The 22,149-nt window shown below is 39.9% G+C and overlaps 2 protein-coding genes across 2 annotated transcripts; both read right to left on the bottom strand.

Moving 5' to 3' along the window:
* Nucleotides 1-1,197: 1,197 nt before the first annotated feature.
* Nucleotides 1,198-9,273, bottom strand: LOC306972208 (endophilin-A2-like). The gene is made up of 8 exons (XM_079568752.1): nucleotides 9,036-9,273; nucleotides 7,648-7,716; nucleotides 5,285-5,501; nucleotides 5,035-5,168; nucleotides 4,704-4,862; nucleotides 3,924-4,027; nucleotides 3,213-3,346; nucleotides 1,198-2,032 (listed from the first exon to the last, which is right to left on the bottom strand). The coding sequence occupies exons 1-8, from the start codon at nucleotides 9,078-9,080 to the stop codon at nucleotides 1,845-1,847; spliced, it is 1,050 nt and encodes a 349-aa protein (XP_079424878.1). The 5' UTR covers nucleotides 9,081-9,273; the 3' UTR covers nucleotides 1,198-1,844.
* Nucleotides 9,274-9,700: 427 nt separating this feature from the next.
* On the bottom strand, nucleotides 9,701-21,882 carry LOC306972344 (nuclear receptor ROR-beta-like). The gene is made up of 10 exons (XM_079568933.1): nucleotides 21,454-21,882; nucleotides 16,205-16,290; nucleotides 15,977-16,118; nucleotides 15,034-15,525; nucleotides 14,147-14,268; nucleotides 13,926-14,058; nucleotides 13,378-13,485; nucleotides 12,311-12,421; nucleotides 11,843-11,955; nucleotides 9,701-11,763 (listed from the first exon to the last, which is right to left on the bottom strand). The coding sequence occupies exons 1-10, from the start codon at nucleotides 21,458-21,460 to the stop codon at nucleotides 11,602-11,604; spliced, it is 1,476 nt and encodes a 491-aa protein (XP_079425059.1). The 5' UTR covers nucleotides 21,461-21,882; the 3' UTR covers nucleotides 9,701-11,601.
* Nucleotides 21,883-22,149: the final 267 nt, after the last annotated feature.

The following is a 22,149-nucleotide window of genomic DNA, read 5'->3' as shown; positions in this document are numbered from 1 at the left end:
TTCAGCATGTGAGGATTATTGTCATGAAGATCGGACAACATAGTGTTGTAGGAATAAAATAGAAATGCACTGTATGAATCAATGAACAGTCTTTTGGGGGTAGTGTAAATTGCAATATTTATTAAAAACTCCCATTTACAATTATGTTACTACATTAAATACAGAGGTAATCTCTTTCTTGTATAGATAATCCAGAATAATCCCTCGCCTCTAACATCAGAGTTACAAAAAACAAAAAAGATGCGCTTGAGACTGGATCTTGATAGCCTGGCCAGCCAGAATACACGCTTTTCCAATTCTTTACAAAACATACAAAAAGCAGGAGTGGATGGCTGGTCAGGCAAGGACTTTGATGCATGCAAAGCACTTTAAAGTATCACATTTGTGCAGAGAATATTTAAGTTTAAAGCTAAATACTTCATTTATTCTAGCAAAACGTATAATAATATTACATTACATCACTTAGTGTTGCTTGCTGCAGCTTTCACACAACAATTTTAACTGTGACAGCCGCAGTCAAATTGGTCTTACCCCCTTTGTTCAACATTGCTTTCTATCAATATTATACAAGGCGGGTAATAACCAAAGCTGAGCCCCTGCTGCCCTCTCTCTCCCCTCTGTATCTCTAGGCTTTTGATTTAGTGTTAATGAGGCATGTAAACGTACACCTGAACCACAGCCATTACTTGGTATGAGAGGCAATTCCTGATCACAAGAGACACAAGAGGAAAACCATAGCACACCAAGAAAGAGGGCATTCTAGAGATGGACCAAGGCACCATGGGACAGGGCTGGGGTGAATAATGAGACAGGGGTTAGGGGTACAGAGGCAGGTGGTGAATAAAAACTAGTGGGGGAGGGCATAATCCACTGAGATGTGCCCTCCTCTGCTCTAAAGGCCTGTCTGTTCCACTTTCTGTCTGAATAGTGATGTGCAGGATGGGAGGAGGTCTAACAAGGGGATCATGACAACTAAACAGAGATACCATTTTAAATGGTACTAAAAACTCTCACAGTTCCCTGCGTCTCTTAAGGCTTTATCAAAAGTGAAATCCATTATTCTGAACCTTTGTGTCAGAAGAGTCTCTCTACCTCGTTTCAATCTAATAGTGACAAAAATGCTGTCATGCTAGAAAACGAGAAGTAGGATGTGAGAGTTATAAATTCATGGAAAATATAAACACTGCCACCAGGTTTAGTTGGCAACACAGATTTTTTACAATAACATTTTACAATTGTTTAAACCGATAGCATATTCTAAATATACAGAGATTATTCGTATCCTAAACCACCACCAGGGGGCAGCACATGACCACTATAAGCAGCCAGATCGCGCCAGCACAATGAATCTGTATACTTTAAAAATGCATACACATATGTCGTACCTCAGGCGAACATCTTTAGACATTCCTAACCTTAATATACACTTTGATCCCTCTTTTAATTACAAGTGTATTTTTTTTTAAATATACCATTTAATATCTCTGGTCTTAAACTGAACAGGGTTCACAAAGCACAATACTTGAATTAAAACAGCATAATATTATATATTATTAATATGGTAAATTGATATGATTAAATAATTAAAAGAAACAGCACTATTGCTGGAGTGTCAAAAAGACTGTAGTGTACAAAGTGCATGGAAAATCTTGGCATGTGATAAATGACACCTGAAAATGTATAGCCCTTTATGACCAAATTATATCTAATAAAACTAAAATTCCACTTTTGCCAAGCATGGTCTCACTTAAAGTGTTCCCATTTAGTTCACCATTTGTCCTTTGATATGATGATTTTGGTATTCAAGTCATTGGTCCTCTTTTATTCACCAAATCTTTGTTCTTTCAAAACGGTACTGCCCCCAATACTTCAACATAGTTTACTGGGAAGTACCCTGTTTTCCCATGAAGTCTTCCTTCCAACCAGTTGTCATCAATTCGATTGGTCAAAGTGATAATATCGCCTTCCTGGAAGCCGAGCTCTCCTTCATTTTCTGGTTCAAAGTCATACAGGGCTTTGCATGATGGCTCCGCTGCACAAAAAGAGAAAAAAATAAATCACCGTGGCAAATAAAGAAGCCGTTTTGATAAAGAAGACACCAAGACCCTTTCTGAACAAGTAAAAATAGCTACAGCAGGGCCCTAAATGTAAACAGTTACCAAAGGAAGTAACTAATTCACCTTTATCTGGGGCTCAAGAACAAATCAGTAGTACTCAAACGATAAAAAAAGTGATATTAAAGTGAAATATGACTCTAGATCAGGGGTCCCCAACTAAATCAGCTTGAGGTCTGCAAACTTTACTTTCGTGACTTTCGACATATTTCCAGGGTCCTCTTAAAAGTTTGTCTAATTTACTTAGCAGAACTGATTAATGAATCAATAACTTTGCCATTACATTTTATCTTATTTAAACGTTATCATAATTGTTAATTCATTCATTCAGCCTTAGATATTAGGTATATTTTGTATTTATTTATATATTGGTAGGAAAAGGATGAAAAGGCTTTGGGGTCCGGTCTAAAGCCTCTGGAGGTCCGGACCTGGACCCAGGTCCGCCAGTTGGGGACCCCTGCTCTAGATGTTCCCTCGGTTCAGGCCAAAGAAGGTACTTCTGTATATTGTTCTTGAGAACCAGAGGGTTTAAACAGGCACAAAGGCACAGAAGTGACCAACTAAGTCCAGTTAGTTAATACTCAGGTCCCCTGAAATGAAAAGGCTTTGATGACTCAAAAGCAAGAATTTCAAACAATGGTGGTGATAGAAATGCAAAGATGTAGTCTTTGCCAAAGCCTATATCTGCTTGTCTCATAAGTCTAACTTGTTGTAGACCTGCACATACTGGCTACCCAATTATGCAATTTTGACAATACTGTGCAAAAATCTCTGAGGGGTTTTTCCCCCCATAATTGCATAAAATAAAAACAATGTAATAGTAAATATAATATTGAGATCATATAGTATGTTTTGTCTCACAAAAACCTTTGCACAGCATTGTGTTTTATATTGATAATAAGATCCCAAGTTAATACACTTGTTTTTATCTGTGTCGCTCACGTGGTCTGTTCTTCAACGACGGTCTTTGGTAGGAAATACCTGCAGGAGCTACTCAAATGTTACAAAATAACACAGAAAGAATGATAAAGGGGCTGACACGCCTCCACTTCAGGTGCTTACACAAAAAAGCTCTAAATAAAACAACATTAGGTTTACCAGGAGAGTAGGCAGGAGGGCTGGCAGCAGGTGGGGAATAGCCTCCATTGGAGTTGTTCATCTCTCCATAATCAAAGGTGGGTCGTGGTTTGGGAGTGTATTCACGCCTTGGTCGCGATGCAGCCTCGTCCACCCTGTATGTGGTCAAATTAACACTATAAGACTTTTTTTAATTAAAAGAGACAAATCATGCACAATTCACTTTTTTTTACTTCCCAATTAAGTATTTTGCCCCATTAATTTAATTTTTCTAATCTGTTTTTCCTTGATTGCGTTGTGTTATGTTTAATGTCTCCCCATTGCCTTTTCACCATCACTAAACCTGTTCGAAGTACGGTAGTTTTCAATCTACACATAGATTTTATTATTGGCCACAAGAGGAGGCTGTGAGAGATGAGATCGAGTTGCCGACTTTTGAATCCACAGATGAGTTTACTGCTTCCCCACAGACACATTAGATCTTATATCAGTGTAAAATGTATTGGTAAACATCATCGTTAAGGAGCGCCCATCATCACAGAGCACAGAGCCTCAAAAGGCAGAAAAGCATGTCTTCTTCAAAAAAAAAAGAAAGAAGAAAAAAAAAGAAAAGAAAAAAAATTGAAAGCATGCCTTCTTCTTCTTCTTCTTCAAAAAAAAAAAACAAGAAAGAAAGAAAGAAAGCATGCCGTCTTCCACAGAAGCATTCACAGCGGCAGTAGAAACACTGACCTCTGTGTGAGCGTTTCCTGGAGACCCTCCAGGATCCCCGTGGTCTGTCTGTGGTACTGCAGCATAGACTCGACAAAGGACTTGAGCTGACTCACCTGCTCCACCTACACACAAACCCACTTCTATTTAAAGTTAGAAAAGAAGAGGGAGTGCGGCAATACTGTCCTCATCATATCATTTATAGTGTCATTTCTCTTTATCCCTTCTAATATGTAACAGTTAATTTATGCCATGTTCCTGCATGTACAGTATACATGTATTTTAGGGAAAATACAAAACAAAAAACTAGTTTGACAACTTGTTTTGCAAGTCACAGTAAGAGGAAACAAGGTGTGTCAGCCAACACAGGCTCCACTGTATTTTGCAGTGGGTTTATTTATGTTCTATCCAACATTCCAAACTTTTATATAACAAAAAAACGTGTTAATATATCAGGGGGGTGGCATGGGCCGGATGTTACTCAATGGGCAATTTCAATTTTTGAAAACTTCAAAACAGAAAATACCCATACCTATAAGAAGTCTGGATCACTACATGTTTGGCATTTGGTTAAAATACCTCTCCTTAAGATCAACTCTCACACCTTACAAAATACACTCTCATCTGCCGGCCCTGCCCCGTGTCCCCAGGTCTTAGCTGCTACAGAATTGAATATGTTCACAATGATAATCAAGTTTCTCTTAATGTAATAATTTATGCACATTACATGGCTGTAAAACTGTACCAGAGCCTGCGCTAATTTGCACTAATTGTGTAGTAGTGAAGGTTACTGAAACTCACATCAGTTTCAAGGAGACTGTGCATGGATCTCTCAGCCATTTCTTTCGACTCTTGGAATTTATCCATGGATTGTCTGATCTCCTCATCAGGAATCTTCCCTTGACGTTTCTTTTTGTAGTCGTAGTCCAAGCGCCGACTTTCCAGCTTTTTCAGGTGAAACTGAGGAGTAATAGCAAGAAAAATTAATAGTATAACAAACATATTAAGACTAAAGCCCTTCAGTTGGTAGAGGTTAACATAATTAATTATAGTAGGTTTGGAACATCATAAATTAAAAACTTTAGTAACACCATGACCCTTTACTGCCACATGCAGAAGTACATGTCTCTACCTGAATATCTTTGATGTCCTTCTCAGCAATGGCCTGCAGAGGATCAAGAAAGTTTTGTTTTACATCCATGTCCAAGGAATGCTTGACCTCCTCTATCATTTTCATTGATTCTCCAAAGTCTGTTAGAGCCCCACCTGGAAATACAAATTAAAAAATATTGTGCTTCTAATATACCCAAAGGTGTGTGGGACATGATGTGAAGTTGGTGGTTGTATGTGTAATCAAATGTTTGTCCAACATGTCTTCTTACCAAAGTTACTGTCTACTCCCATCTCACGTCCATATCTAAGCATGCAGTCGCCCAGCACGCCCTCAGGCTGTGGATACCCAGGGTTTTTCTCCTGCCCTCGAATTTTGGACACTGTGTTTAACATTGTCAGCTTTGCTCTTGTAGCTGGATTTGGCTGGAGGTACTCAGAGGTTTTATTGAGGACTTCAACCACAGCTTTGCTGGTAACATCAGATTTCTGGGAAACAAGAATCCAACATGTGAAAAACAAACACATTTGCTATGGAAAATCTTGACTTCAACTTGTCTCTGCCTGTTTTTAGGTCACTTTATTATTAATATCTATTTTATTTTATATATTTATTTCTGGCAAAGGTATTCCACAGTGAAGCACAAGGATATCACATTCAGTAGTTTGTGACATATTGTGACAACATTCATTTCAACACAAAGAAAGCAAGTTTAAATTTTGCCTGAAAGGGAGCGGGATGAAGAACATTTATTTAAACCCACCCCCGTTTCTCATTAATATTCACACAATGAGCTTCACTGTTACATCAGTCTGTTCCGTTCCTTTTCTTCTGATAACGAGAATCCGCTATATATATTTGCAGATTATATATTTGCTTTAGTTTAGTTTAGTTTAGTTTAGTTATATATATATATATATATATATATATATATATATATATACAGTGCCTCTCGTAAGTATTCATACACCTTGAACTTTTGCACATTTTGTCATGTTTACAACCCTAAACAAAGATTTTATTTAGATTTTTTTACTGAACGTTCACACACAAGTTACAGACAACTGTGAAGTGAAAGCAAAATGATACATGATTCTGTTATTTTTCAAAAAATAGAAAAGTGAAAAGTGGGGCGTGCATAAGTATTCATACAGCATTTTCTGAGTGCATTAAATTGCCTTTATAACATTCCTAATGACTCCAGAATGTTCACTCCTTGGCCTAACGGTTAAATAGAGGCCACCTGTGTGTAATCTACTCTCAGAATAATTTCAGCTGTTCTTTTAGGCCCTCAGAGCTATGGTCGGAGTGTATTGGTCACTGAACAGCATAATGAAGGTCAAGGAGCACCAGAGAGGTCAGGGATAAAGCTGTGGAGAAGTTTAGAGGAGCGTTAAGTTATACAAAGATTTACCAAGATTTAAACATCTCCCGGAGCACAGTTCAATCCATCATTTGGAAATGGAAAGAGTATAGCACCACTGCCAACTTACCAAGGCGTGGTCGTTCACCTAAACTAAAAGACCGAACAAGGAGGACACTGGTAAGAAATATAACCAAGTGCCCCAAGATAACTCTGGAGGAGCTGTGAAGTCCTGCCGCTGAGCTGGGGGAATCTGTACATGGGACAACTATAAGTCGTACTCTACACAAATCTGGCCTACATGAACGAGTGGAAGAAGAAAGCCATTATTGAAAGGAGGCCATAAGAAATCCTGTTTGAAGTTTGCTAGAAGTCATATGGAGGACACAGCTCCATGTGGAAGAAGGAGCTTTGGTCAGATGAGACAAAAATTGAAGCATCATGCTGTGGGGCTGCTTTTCCTCAGCGGGGACTGGGGAGACTGTAAGAATAGTTATGAAGACGGATGAAGCCAAATACAGAGACATTTTGGAGGAAAACCTGCTGGAGTCAGCAAGAGAACTGAGGCTGGAGTGGAGATTCACCTTCCAGCAGGACAATGACCCGGAGCACAAAGCTAAATCTACAATGGAATGGTTCAATAAAAACATATTAATGTGTTAGAATGGCCCAGTCAAAGTCCTGACCTAAATCCTATTGAAAATCTGTGGAATAATCTGAAAACTGCTGTTCACAAACGCTCTCCTTCTAATGTGACAGAGCTTGAGTTGTTTTGTAAAGAGGAATGGGCTAAAATGTCAGTCTCTACATGTGCAAACCTTGTAGAGTCAAACCCCAAAAGACTTTCTGCTGTTATTGCAGCAAAAGGGGGTTCACAAAGTATTCATGCTGTATGAATACATATGCACACCCCACTTTTCTGTTTTCTATTTTTTGAAAAATAACAGAATCATGTATCATTTTGCTTTCACTTCACAGTTGTCTGTTACTTGTGTGTGAACGTTCAGTAAAAAAAATCAAAATAAAATCTTTATGTTTAGGGTTGTAAACATGACAAAATGTGCAAAAGTTCAAGGTGTATGAATACTTACGAGAGGCACTGTATATATGCATTATTGTTACAATAATGCGTAACGTTTTTACGCATTATTGATTTTGTATATATTTGTGCCTATGCATTATGTATTATGTATTTTGTGTGAGACACTATGGCCAAGCTGTAAAGTTTTTAAAGTGCTTCATAAAGTTGGTATGGTTAAACATGGACTAACTCTCTCAAGTTCCAGGAAATCTTCTTCCAGCTTGGTTCCTTCAGCTCCGCCAACTTTCTCACTCATCATCTGGGGGAAAAAAAGAAGAAAACTTTACATAAAACAAAACAGCGCTTATAGTCAGCTGATCCAATTAGTCTGCTTTCTTTCACTTTAAATCTTGCATGAAACAGAGAAACAATATTTTCATGAAGCACAACATAAAGACACGGTATTAGTCCGGGCTCAATGTTGCACAGATGTTCACTTTTTATGTCAAAAACTACAGTTGATATTTGTGCATATTTTACCTTGTAGTGACACAGTGCCAGCGTCTGTGGCCAGTGCCTTCACTTTACATCAATTGTTTTGGAGGTTTTCTAGTGAGAGGGTCCGTCAGCAGTGAAAACCTTCCAAATAATTGATCCTGAAGCGTCCTAGAGACTACCTTGATGGAAAGTAAAGGCGGCATGCTGACCACTCATACAGCCCTGGGTCACTACAAGGTCAAATACGCACAAATATCATCTCTTTTTTGTACATAAAAAAGTTGCATAATGCACCTTTAAAGTCCGCATATTTATTGTATGTAAGTTTCGCCTAAGCAAAAACAATCTAGCAAGCACAGTGAAAGGGCAGGCTGTAACTTTTTTCACCCATAAACACATAAAACTAATAATATTTTCTAGCCTGATCAGAAGTCAGTGAGAAACAGTTATAACGTCACGCCTGTCACATTGAGGCAGTCCTTACCTGTAGGCCTACAATGAGTAGCCAGTTAAGGTTTATGTACTGTGATTGTAGGTACGGACTGATTTCTGCGGAGGTCTTTTCTGCATAGGTCATCGATAGAAACCTGTTTGGGTGTACTATCCAAATATCTAGAATACCATGCACGCCCAGCTTCAGGAGTCACGATCAGCAGGTTTCCACTTCGCACAATAAAGAGCACGTCAAAAGCAACTTCTGTCCGTCACGTAATCAAAACAAGAGGAGTTCAACTTTTGCCGAGTTTTTTTTTTGCTTGTTTGTTTTCAATGAAAATAACACGACATGGTTACAAAAAGTGTACGAGTATCACAATATGTACGATGTAACATGAGTGGATTTCTGTTGAAAACCAGTGCTGTATGACACGAAGACAGACCACAACAGATCACAACAGAAAAAGTAGCGACAGACTTAATTATTACTAAACTGTCATTGAAATCTTTTAAAGAAGCCAACTGGCAATGTAAGAAGTTGTGTATTAGTCAAAAAAATACGTTAAATGTCACAGTGAGGTCAAAAGATCATGTAAATCCTAATGTGGAAAATGTAGAGGCAGTTATGCTGTTGCCCAGGAGAAGAAGAAGTAGCAGGCTAGTTGAGCTAGCATGAAGCTAATCTTTAAAAAGTCGCGCGTTTACCTGAGTCGCTTTGTATAACTGCTTCTTTATACCGGCGACAGACATCTTGCAGCCTTGGTGTCAACACGTAAAAGTGAATTAATTCGGAAGGTATTTCCACACGGAGCCAAACAGAGATCAGAAGAGGAGCGATGCGTCTTCACTTTGCACCGCGGAACTCGCCAAGTAACCACAGTTTCCTGGACCCAACTTCATGTGGGAGGCTCCATAACGTGCAAACTGGGTCACCAAGCACATTTTTCTGTGAGTATGAAAGTGGTTCAGGTGCTTATCTTTATATTTTAGGTATTTCGCTATGTTTATTGGATCGGCATTACTTTGTGTCACTTAGTTGAGTCTAAATCATTGTGTCTTAAGTTATAACGTTAAACACTGATAAAAACTGCCACATGCACATCCTTCTGGGACAGACATTGAAATATGTGGCCTGCTGCAGATATTCCTAAAAATATCAGTATTACTACTGTTTAAAAAAAAAAGAAAGACAAATACTATTGTAGAATCAGTTTAAGAGAAAAGGAAACCATTTATTACATTCTTAAAACCACATCCCATTAGACGATAATATATAGAGCTGTGAGACTCTTGGACTAGTTCTTGTACATTTTGTCATACAGAAAAACAGAAGGGAGACAAATTATTCTTTGATGTGTGTTTTCTTCTTAAAAAAAATACTGACTCTAAAGAGACAAAGTCGTGACAAAGAAACTTGTGGAACAAAGACTGACAATTAGTCAAAATCACAGCAAAACAAAATAATCTCCAATGATGAAATTTATCTTTTGCTCTAAGTGATTTATTTTTTAATTCCTATTTCTCGTAAATTTCATTTACAATATTAGGACAAGAGGGAAAGGGCTTTGACACTTTGTGAGTTACATTCACAAAAATAGAGCTTACGTCCACAGTGATTATGGTTATGGGTCTCATCTTAGGTGCAAAAGGTGTGAAAAGTACAAGGCTAAAAGACGACACTGGTTATAAAGGGACAGGAGATCACAGCTAGCTCCCTGAGAGGCAGACAGCAGGTCTGAAGACTCTGCTCTCAACGTCACAGAACTCAGGTAAGACATCATCATCTTGGAACCTTCAAAAAGTGTGTTGTTACATGTACACAGTGCATGATACAAAATCAAATAAAGCAAAATAAACATTTACTGAAGTCTCACTAGCACTGAAGCCCAACACAGGGGGCCGCTGGTAACTCTGTCGGGTCAAGTGTCCACTGAGAAAGAGGGGTTGAATAAGTGCTTTGCATTTGGGCAAGTGTTGGGGTTACGGAAGAGGAACAACAAAATGTACAAAATAATACAGTTGCTCCAACCAGCATGGATGGTTTATGATACATATTATGGACCAGTTTGTTATGGCAACAGAAACAAGTGATAGACAGTTTTACCACCACACTGACATAACTGAGAGCTGGTTAGAGACTAGCAGAAGATGCCATGTTTTCACATCTACCCTGCAGTCCATGGAGTTTGAGTTTGTCCTACTAGTGTCTTTCTTGTCTTCTTTCCACTGGGGCAGCAGTGATGCAGTCAGTCAAAGCTTGTTTTGACGCAACTTGCCTGTTTGTTTGTCTGTATGCACACTGCCCCAACAGCTGTATCTGCAACAAATGTCCACCCATCTCTTGCTTGGCCCGGTTGGGTCACCCTCGGGAAAAGAGGGGTTGTTGCCATAGAAACCTGAGAGTACTGTCAAACAGGAAAGTAGTTCATAGAAATAATTGTGTCCACAAAATCCGCGTCCTTGATCCGTCTTGGTTCTTCTATCTTACGATTTGCTCTTCCCTCTTTTCCACTGAAATCGCTCACTTACTCTATACACTTATATAATCATTTATTTACATTCTTACTTAAAATATTTGTCTATAAATGTGTATATAAATTAAAGTTAATTTCATCTTGTCCTGTCTCTAAGTGGCATTTACAAGGGTAGGGGTGTGAGGGACTGAGGTTTCTCATTGCATTACAAGAGCCTACAAAAAAAGGCAGCACCGAACACTGTTAGTGAGCGCTTGTGTCAGCCTGAGCTGTGCGTCAAACTATAGCTGTATTCTCCACAGAAAATGACTTGATATTGGTCCCTATGATGGTCAGTACAAACTATGGTTGCATGGCTGCCACATTTTGCGTTAACAAATGACTTTGCAATTTTGTGATTGACTAAGTTCAGTTTGGTACATTCACGGTTGGTGTAATCTGGCTTGTGCACTGGTGCTTATGACTGAGGTACATTCAAATGGTTGATCTGCAGTGGATCAAGTTTGAGCTTGTCTGGTGCTATAAAGGGCTACTATATTATTATACACATGCCCATTGACTTATTGTTAGTGCTACATTGCAGAGGACCGTGAGTATGTGTGGTCTGTAGTGTAAGGTGCTTTTGCCTGCTGGGAAAGTGAAGGACTACTTTGGGATCATTGAAGAAGGATTTTTCAAAAGTCCTGGATTGTCTCTGAATTGCTGGTTGTTGAACTTCAACATCTATGTCCTTCTTTGCTTCACCTTTCGCTTCACTACCTTCTCCTTGATACACTTTCTGGTCTCTGGCTGTCCCTCTAGCTGGCTGTAGAGTCCGGCAGAGACATCTCGCTGCCAAACACTTCCCGATAAAGCGGTGGGAAATTGTAGGCAGTCTCTGGGTGGACCAAACGAAAAAACTCCAGTTTGTCAATATGGAGGTTGCAGATGGACTTCATTATAGGCAGCTTGGACACCATCTGAGAGAAAGAAAATACAGTATTTAGTAACTGTGTGCTGAAATCTGTCAATGAAAAGCCAGGGCCAGCTAATTCTTACCTTGTCCAATTTTTCGTCAGGGGCTCCACTTTTGTTGAGACTATGCTGTAGAGCAAGGTAGACTTTCTCCTGAAGTTTCTGAACCTTTTGACCTTCTGACAGCCAAGGTCGATCTAAAAAAGAAATAAGTATAAAGAAGACTGTAAAATGCATTCAGATTTTATATATGTTTTATGATCAATTGTTTATTTGGTCTGGAAAGTGCTTGTTACATAAGACACTTGCGTGTAAACACGGCTTATTTAGGTACATGCAAATTTTCTTCTGTGTGTTGAATTTGTTTACCAGAGTACAAAGACACTGGAGGGACAGGACTTTATTCTCCACATATGTTCGAAACAGCTTCACTATTTTGTTAACACATTTATTTTATATATATATATTTTTTGTCTCATAGAAGACTAAGTGCTTCCTGAATAACATTTTGTTTTAAACAATTCAGGCATAAAGAGGAAGATAAATCATTACCTGGCGATAAGAGAACTGCTGCACTAAATAAAGCCATCTCTTCATCTGACAACTGCAGGCGACACAGTCCTTTGCCGAGGTCAAAAACTGCGCTGACCAGATCATCACAACCTGTGCAAATACAAAAGCACATCCACAGTGACGATGATGACAGTGAAATGTTTCAAGCATACTTAAGTCTCTAAAATACTAATGTTGATAACAAGAGCTGCTCTCAGTAATGAATGTGGGACAAAATAACAGGTCTGAATGTCCATGGTGCTTTATTTGTTGGCATTGTTTAAGTAAAGGTTTTCATTTCTGAAGAGATGCCAGACCTTGGTCTCACCAGTTAAACTGCAGCTGAAGCAACTAACACCCACAAAGTTACCGAGCTAGCCCCGTCTAAATTGCAAACTAATTTAGAAGAACAAACTTATTTTATAGGCGCATTGAGTTGCCTTGTGTACGAAATGCGCAGTATAAAGAAAGTTGTCTTGCCTTATTTATATTAGGTGTCATGTTTCCTATAATTTGTAATTAATTTTCTTTTGTGTAAAGAATTTCAGTGGACTGCTAATGCAGCACTACTGTTGTACAACTCAAGTATATGAGTTTTTGAAATATTTTTTTATTAACGGTACATTGTAAAATAGTTTTATCACACATTACTTTTAATTTGAGTAATATTTAGCTACTCGTCCCACTGTGACTTAAGTGTATCGGTGAAAAAAAAGTTTGTGGTGAATATGAAAAGTTTGTGTTTCTACTTTCTTGTACCTTATCTTAAAAAAAAAAAAATTCTTTCATCTATATGGGGTGTGCTTTTGACATTTTGACATTTTATTTTTGCATTTTGTTTGTGGGATTTCATTAGCTCTTAAACAAAATAACTTTCCAAGCACGTTGAAAAACTTTCTGCCAAAATGGTTAGGAAACCAGGGATTCTGTCATAAAAAGTGCACTAAAATAATCTTTGCAATAAAGATTTGCAGCTATAAGCACGGCAAATACAGGAGCTGAAAATCTGTATCAAACATTGAGTATTGTGTTGTCAGTAACAAGTGAAATTAAATACATGTCCTCACCAAGTGCTTTGAAGAAGTGTGCAGGGGCGAACTTCCCGTTGAAGAAGATCGTGCTGTTGTTGACGTTGAAAGCTCGGCACATGCGGATGAGCAGCACCTCCAAGCAGCCTAAAAGCGGAGCCATAGATAGAGACGTGGGGGAGAGGGACAAGAGAGCAGGGGGACGAAGACATGCTCCAAACATGCACACAATACAACAGCAAAATGTAAATAATTTTGACCCAGATTGGAGCATATAGAAGACATTATTGAACCATTTAAAAATTGACAAATAACAGGATCGCATGTATATCCGTCAAGTTTTGGTAAGTTCATAGCATTTTTAGTAAGTAAACGCATTGTCAGATATATGCAGTTCATACCAGATTTTATGTTTTGAAAATAATGTTTTTTTGGTTTTTTTTTCCAGTTTCAAAAAATAATAAAAAGATGGTTTAAAATAGGTGTAGGTAGAAGGTTGGAGACAAAAACAGGAGGGAACTATAGTTAGCATCTTTCAGCTTAGTTTTTACCATTTAAGAATTGATCTAGCAATGAGAAACACTGACCGGCTTTGAGTAGAATAATCTGATCATTCTGGCACAGGTCCATAAAGCCAGCAATGCGCTTTGCAAACTCTACCACATACTGAATAGCATTGGTAATGTGGTGTGCGCACTGCTGCCACATCCACTCTGCAGACTGGTGAAGAAACAAAATACAACAGTTAGACATTTTAGTAATCACTCTTTTTGTATAAATATGTATTTTACTTTGAAACTGTATCTACCTTGTTTTGGAAACTACGTGATTCCTCAGGTGTATATTGTGCCCAGGTGAACCTCTTCATGTCCTCGGCACTGTACTGACATGTCTCTAAGTGAGACTTGACAATGCTCTGAGTGATTCGCTCTGTGAAGAACACAAATAAGTACACTGATTATGACACGGTGAATACCAGAAAGATCTGCCGCTCAGACATAGGTGGCATTATAGAATCACCTAAATAATTGGCGCAATGCTTGCAATGCTTTATAATATGAGGGAAACCTTTGCATCGCCTCCACAGTGACCATGGAGATGCAGCTTCATATATAAAATACAGTGTTTATCTCACTATCGTTAGGTCCAGCTCATCTCCATTAGTTTGTTCCTACATTCATTCAAGGCTTTTTATGTTTCACTCTAAGACTGTCTGTCTCTGCACTTAAGCTCCATTTGTCACCACAAAACAATCATTTTTGGCACTTACATCACAACTCCAATTATTGTGTCACTTACAGAAAATAACCAACTCAGAGTAGTTCACTCTAATACTGGCAGAACTTCAGAATAGAACGCCACGCTCCAGCTGATCCTTTTTAGAGGTTTCCACTACCACAGCTAATTATGTGCTTTTGTGGTGGTGTGTACAACATGCTCTTTTAGACACAACTTCCCATATTAATAATAGTGTGAACTTCAGGCTTTACTTTGATTGATAATGACAGGGAGAAAAATTCAGCCTTCCAGATTATGCATCATTTTTCTGTTATGAATTGGGAACATTCAGTACTTTGTCTTCGAACTTCCCTTTAATGAAATAGATCCCCAGACTCAAGAGCTCCTTGTTTTGAATACAGTTAGCCCTTGCACCTCTATTTCACTTCAAGTCTGCTGTGCCCACTGCCCACTCACCGAGTTCTGCTATAGAGCAGTCGTCTGGCAGATTGTCCAGCAGCGAGTGAGAGTGCATCAGCTGGATCCCATTGCTGTCTGGGCCATCCAGTAAGGTCTGCTGAGGAGAGTTCTGATTGGACAGGGACGAGGAAGAGGATGAGGCAGAAGAGGAGTTGGAGGTGTTGCCCGTGCTGCCCCCTCCACCTAGCAGCTCTAGACTGCAGTACTCGCTGGCCTCTTCGGGCGTCAGTGGCAGGTCGAATAAGTCGGGCAGCGTCGCGATGTCGTCCAGGTCGCTGAGTGTGGAGCTCGAGCCACCGCTGCTGTAGGAGCGGCTCAGGCCCTCCTCGGCGTCCTCACCCGCACTGTTGCACACTCCGTCCTCTCGGGACAGGGGCAGGGAGGTGGTGCCTGCACCTCCCGAGTCTCCTTCCTGGGACTTCTGGTGCTTCTGGACCTCAGCGTATAAACTGTCACGCTGCTTCTTTGACATACGCCCGAACTTCACCGCTGTCAGGAGCAATGACAAAAAGACATCATTTTAGCACCAAGAGAAAAACCTAAGTGTAAAAATTTTGTATAAATAACAGAATGCCTAATTTCTAATAGTTTCGTATTAGACCATGTAGTCTTACTACTTTGGATAAGGATAAACCATATTAGGACTACACAGAAATAGACCAATTTCAGAAAGACACCTTTACTTTAAGTATTTTGGTGTTGCCTCAATAAACAGCGGGTCAGTAATATGTCAAATAGGTTTTTACATTACATGCTCTTTCCATCCCTCTGGTTGGTTGTTTCATAGGATATCAGCACAGCTTTGACTGTTTTTGACATCATTACCACTTCCACTTGCTATAATTGTCATTATTTTTGGTTTCTTTAGCCTATAGTTTTACTTTAGACTGCAGCCACATAGCTCCAGTGGAGAGATTGAATTCTTTGCTGTGTAACTTACCATCTCGGCTCATGCCCAACGCCAGACACTTCTGGAGGCGGCAGTGTTGGCAGCGGTTACGGTTGGTTCGGTCGATGAGGCAGTTTCTTTGCCGGGAACATGAGTACATAGCGTTGTTTTGCTGGCTGCGACGGAAGAAACCCTAAACAGAGACACAAAATACTTATATGAAACAATTGAAGCTACTTGATGCCCAAAACTTAATTTTGATCTGATTTGTTTCCCTACCTTGCAGCCTTCACAGGTGATGACTCCATAGTGGATGCCTGAGGACTTGTCCCCACAGATCTTACAGGGGATGACCTCAATCTGGGCTGCGCGGATAAAACACAAAAGATTCAGTGTTATTACTTCAGCATATAGTGCAACGTATCACTAAGGCTTTTAAGAATAACCGCGCTGATTATATCTTCTTTTATACTATCTTGGACGTTTCTTCATTTATCAAAATCATGGCCATTGTTATCTGCCGTGGCCTTGCCAGGGTCACAACGCTCAAACGACAGTGAGACTTCTGACACTCTGTACTCATGGCTTTATTATTAGAAAGCCAAGTGTTTTGACCAAGTGGTTCCCTCTTGCACTACCAGAAGGGTCATCTTTTGTCATTTTTGGTCATGTTTTGTACTGCAGTCATAGGTCCAATTGAGTCATTCTGATCATGGGTGAATGAATGAGTGAACCCTAGCACATCTTTCAACAAGGTCTTAAGGTCTTACTGGTTTCTTCTAGCTTATGACCAGTTCTGTATTCTGTCCCCAACATACACGTGAACCAAAATATGTGGTCATGAGCTTCGGGGTAAAAAATAAATGCACACTACTATTACTGTAATTTCGTTGATGGTCTTGACAATCAGAATATGAACTTGATACAGAGTTTGGGTGTCTGTCTGCCCTGTGTGTGGCCCCCACAAGGAGTACACAGTGTACAGATAGACAATCACATGACAGCAAGCACAGAGGCGCCTCTCTCCTTCCCTAATAGAAAACAACTGTATTATCGCTGATTATTGCTGGTCTGACTGTAGTAGAGTAAAACTCTATAAATACACCTTTATAGCCTTTATTTGTATTACACTAATGGAAAGAGGAGGGAAAACTCATGTCTGGGATTAGTATAGCTTTGTTCTGAAGCACTGAAATAATAGTTTCCATGTCTTTTCTCTCTTTATAAAGCAGTCGTCTGTTTCTCCAAAAGCGTTGACTAAAGTGCTCTAACTGATGCGGGCAGCTGCAGGCATGCAATGGAAAATTAGCTCCCTCCCTTCCTGTCTTTTTCTCAGGTTCCCCTTACCCCTCCCGCACCTCATGATTATATAACTCTTGTCTGTGAGCATTCCTCACAACACTCATTCAGCAAGCTCACTCTAGCAACACAAAGTCCCCACCCTCCTCAGAGTTTAGCTTTCCAATTGGCACAGCACTGCTCCGAGTCGCTCTGCTATTGGCTGACTCATATGTCGCTCGGCTGCTGTAGCCTGTCAGCCCATGTGGACATTCTGTCCTACTGACACACTTTCCCACTGCGGGGGGAGTGGGAGGAGGGAGCCAGGCGCAGTCCCGACTTCTACACCACTTTTAAGGTGGAACTGATGACAGACAATGCTCAGACTGACTGTGGAACGTTTCACTCAAGAGCTTGTAGCCTGAATCAGGAAATTGTTTTTTGCATTATGTGAAAATATTTTTATATTATTATTATTATTACGTTTTTTGTCACTTCAGCAGGTTTTATACAAGACTACCTATGTCAATATATTGCTGCACTGAACTGTTGACAGTTCTTATTAATTTAAACTTCCCTTTTTTACTGGCTGGCACCCAGCTACATAATTCTTAACTCAGGACATGAATGTCAGTTATTCTGCAGCTACCCATCTGTCCGAGCTGTAACACTGAGCCTTTTCATGGACAGTGTCTATTCTTGTCTCTGCTGTTAGACAGAATAACACAGATGCCCACCCAGCCGTCCCCAGTGCCGCAAGCATCCTCCCTACGTCTCTGCATGTCCACCACCTGATATAAGGAGTGATGTTTCAAAAATAATGTTCAGCATTTCAGCAGTATGTTATTGCTGATACCATTGAGTTGATGAAACATATCTTTAACCTTGCTGAAAGTCAGTGTTGACCTGGACTATAACATCAACTTCAGCAATCTGACCTCTGCCCTGGTGTGCGTTTCTAGAGCAACAATCCATCAAAAACTAGCCATGTCTATTTGCCCTGAGTCCACCAAAATTCAATAAGTTTATCAAAAAACAGACATTTTGTTAGCTGAAGAGAATGTTTAAACAAAGCTTACATGCCACACCCAAAACTTTTCACAAAATCAGACGGGCAGTTTGTTTCAGCTGGAGCCCCTCTTCTATCAGGCCGTTACCAGTATAACCTGTTATAATAACAGATGTGGTCGTATGCAACACAGAGAGATCACTTTATGTTGCCTACAGCTCACTTTGCTCTGTGGCAATAACTCAGTGCAGTCTCTGAACTCTCAGTGTGTCAAGAGAGGTGACCTTTGACCCTCCACATTCTCACTGCAGGAGTGGGCAATATTGGCAAAAAATATGTACCTGATTTTTTCGATTTTCATAATAGTGATGGCCACGCAATTAAAAACATCAGAAATGTGTATTGTATTACTTAGTTTAAGTTCAAATTGACTTTACAGTAAACATAAATATCCATTTAGTCTATTTTTCCAGTTACACTTTGCCTTGATACATTGTACCTAACTAAATTCAGTACAATGTGTTCTGTTTTGTAACAATCTGTAATAACTTCCCTATGTGTATGTAGTACATACACAGTGGAATAATGTGCATTATTACTTTGGAGGTACATAATGTAGTAAGACACACGACCTTTAGGGTTGGGGCTTAAGGTTAGGGTCAGAGTACTGGTCCTATTACCTTATGTTTCTCAAAACTACAAATTCATGTTATTCCATCGTGTATGTATCTCATACAAGTTATTACACATTGCTACAGAGCACATTGTACTAAATATGGCAGGTACAATGTATTATTGTAGAATTAAGTGTTGCAATTTTTTCTTTTCCTTTTGAAGTTTTTGTAGCTTTTTTGTTGGTTTCTTATCACTGACGACACATCAGGGGTTGGCAACATCAGGCCTGGGGGCAAAAGCCGGCCCTCCAGCATAGACCCTCTGGCCTCCAAGATGCTTTTGAGAAATATTATTACACACATCAGAGATTAATTAACTATCCAGGTACTCTAAAATGCAGACAATACTGTCAATTCTTTTAAAAAATATATAATGTTTAACACTTGGACTTTGAGAAAATCGTGCTTTACTTTACGCCATGGTTGGGACTTGGGATGTTTGGATGAATATTGGCTCACCACAAAGCAAGCTTTCTATCCCTGATATACACAATGTTGTAATTGTGTATATCTCTCAAATATGACCAAACATTTAGTTTGATCAAATTGTCTATGTTCATAATGATTAAAAAAAATGAAGAGCACTACTTAAGAATAGCTATTCAGATGTTTTTATTTGTTTATTACACAAGTGCATTTAGCTTTAGCCTGCAGCAGGTTGATAGCACACACTGTTCTATATTGAGTTCATTTAGTCATCAGTAGAACGACAGTCTGTGGACTACAGGCTGCAGCTCCTGACATGTTACACTGAGCACTTGTTAAATCATGCCTGTCTGTGGTGTGTATGCTCAAGGAGAAGCATGGGCCTCTTCTCTGAGGTCTGCCAGTCTGTTGCAAAGACTGGGTGAAAGACTGGGGGGAAAAACATCATCAGTCATAATGACTTGGGCTTGATTCAATTAAGGTGATTCAATAGATTGTACTGGGCCTTTTCAGAAACAAGTGTTTTCCACAATAAATTCAAAATTCTACATTGCCTATAACTAAATTATTTGATCCTTCTATACTTATCACAAATCCTTGTGTTTTGAGAGAATCATGTTACAGAAGATATCACGATTCTGAAGACCTGACGGCCAGCTGCCACTGCATTCAAATCAAAGAGCCTTTACTTTCACAGATGCAAATACCAGCAGAGGCCAGGCTGGGGCCCAGGCAAAGGGATTAGGAGAGGACTAAGAAGTCCATGGGCCTCCTGTACAGGGGCTTGTCTGTGAGAACAACAGTCTTGTGATCTCTATCCCAGCTCTTATAGTCAACTGGTCCCTATACTCAGTCTATAAGAGTGACTGATAGTGACTCATATCTGACTAAAATCGTAAAGACTACTGTGTGGAATCACGCTCCATTTGGGCAGAAAATGCTAATTCACATTCTAATAAAGAATGGCTAGAGCTCAGAACGGTGAGCTCAGACCAGACCTAGGTTTGTTTACATTTGGATATCCTCCTCTCACCAGAGGCCCTCTCAGCTCTGCCTTCAAATATTCATCTCTTTCCTCCCTCTGACAGGATTAATGGAGCCTCTCCTCAACCAAAGACAAAATCTTCAATTTTAGCATACGACATTCTCCAGGTATGCACCTTATCTGTGCCTGTGATTTACACTTTAATGTACAGCAGAGAGCAGATTTAATCCATGCCTTTTCTAAACTTATTTCTTTTTTCTCCATTCATAACGGAGAGCCACACACTCTCAGCACATGGCAGTGCACATCGTTCGGCTTGGCGCTTCCCAAAGCTGCCCCCCCCCTCCCTCCGCTACGAATGCTGTATAATGTTTGGTGACATAACTAGGTCAGTGGAACAGCCAGTCTCTCCCTCTGCACTCACACTGTCGGCCATGCGGGCACAGTCTCACCACCACATGACTACGGCAACTTTCCATCAAAAAACATATACCAGAATGACTGACTGTATTATCACATTTGATTAAAAAGCAACAATAAGACCCGGTTTATGAGTAAGGCTAAACATGCTTATAGAGAATTATTCTCCTTGTGTTACAAACGTGAAAAAAGTTATTTAAGACACACAGATGAAAAGGCTATTCTGTGGTATTCGAAGCAGAAATTAAATCTTCTTGAGTACAATCATTTCTTAATTACATAATGCATGTTTTGGTTAACAACAACCTCCTCTTATGCCCCTCCCCTCCACGTTGCATAACACTTGCATGGATCCCGTTGCAAATTTAGAGAAGCAGCTAAAGCTCTCTGGGGATGAGGCAAATCTTCAAAGACTTCAAAGATGTGTCTCCTTTATTGTAGGCTACTTATTCTTATTAGCTTTAGTAACTAGTAAACTATTGAAATGAATAATATATTTTGAATGAATGCACAGCTTTGTGTGAGAGCATGTTGAAGTCAAACATACAACCAGAAGCTCAGAGCGGCACTAATCCAGTCATGCGGGATTAATGCGCACTGAAGGAAAACAGGCGCACTCAAAGCCCCTGCGCGCACACATGCGGTCATTCAGACACATGCACGCACTGGAGGCGCTACAATAAACACCAAGTTCAAATAAACACTCACAGGTTCAGTACAAACAACACAGACTTACCTCGCATGGTGGTGTGTCTTAAGTGTGATCCCTTACGACGACAGGAACTACATGTGGTTAAAGATTGTTCGATACCGTCAAAAACAATAAGAAGAAAAAAGCGTGCTGGCGTTGTACACTCGAATATTCACTTCACGCCGGCTGCGGATATGTGGAAAAACTACCTTCAAAGTGCCCTTTATCGCTTGGTCAAGTCCAAGCGAAATAGTAGAGTAAGGAAAGACACTGTAGCTCGCATTGTAGCGTGGATCCGCTGCGGTGTCGATGTGGGTGGAAGTCGTTGTTTTTTGTGTATAAAGGAATAGTCCCACGGTAGTCGAGTGGTTCGCTCAGGCCCCCCTCAGTGATGTGACTCTCCGCTCGTTCTCCTCCTCAGTCTACCCTGCTAACCTACTTTCTCTCAGCGTGGACTCTCACATGATCTCACTGCCGACAGCTCCTCGCGCAGCTCTCGGGAACGCGCGCACGGGGGCGAGTTTAAGGTGGCTCTGAGTCTGAGCAAACTTCATTTCCCTGAGAGAGGAAATACACTGATCAATTACATTTTGCAACATAAACAACACTGTCGCCATTTAGCACTGTTATACAGGTAGAATCATACCTTCTCTCTTGTGTCTTCGTTATCAGAGCCATACATCTTTGTGAAGGTCACAGCATGACATGTTACATCGTCAGCTAATTTACTCCATATCTTCA

The sequence above is a fragment of the Gobius niger genome, assembly GCF_951799975.1.
Source record: "Gobius niger genome assembly, chromosome: 13".
NCBI lineage: Eukaryota > Metazoa > Chordata > Actinopteri > Gobiiformes > Gobiidae > Gobius > Gobius niger.
This window is presented reverse-complemented; position numbering and strand designations above follow the sequence as displayed.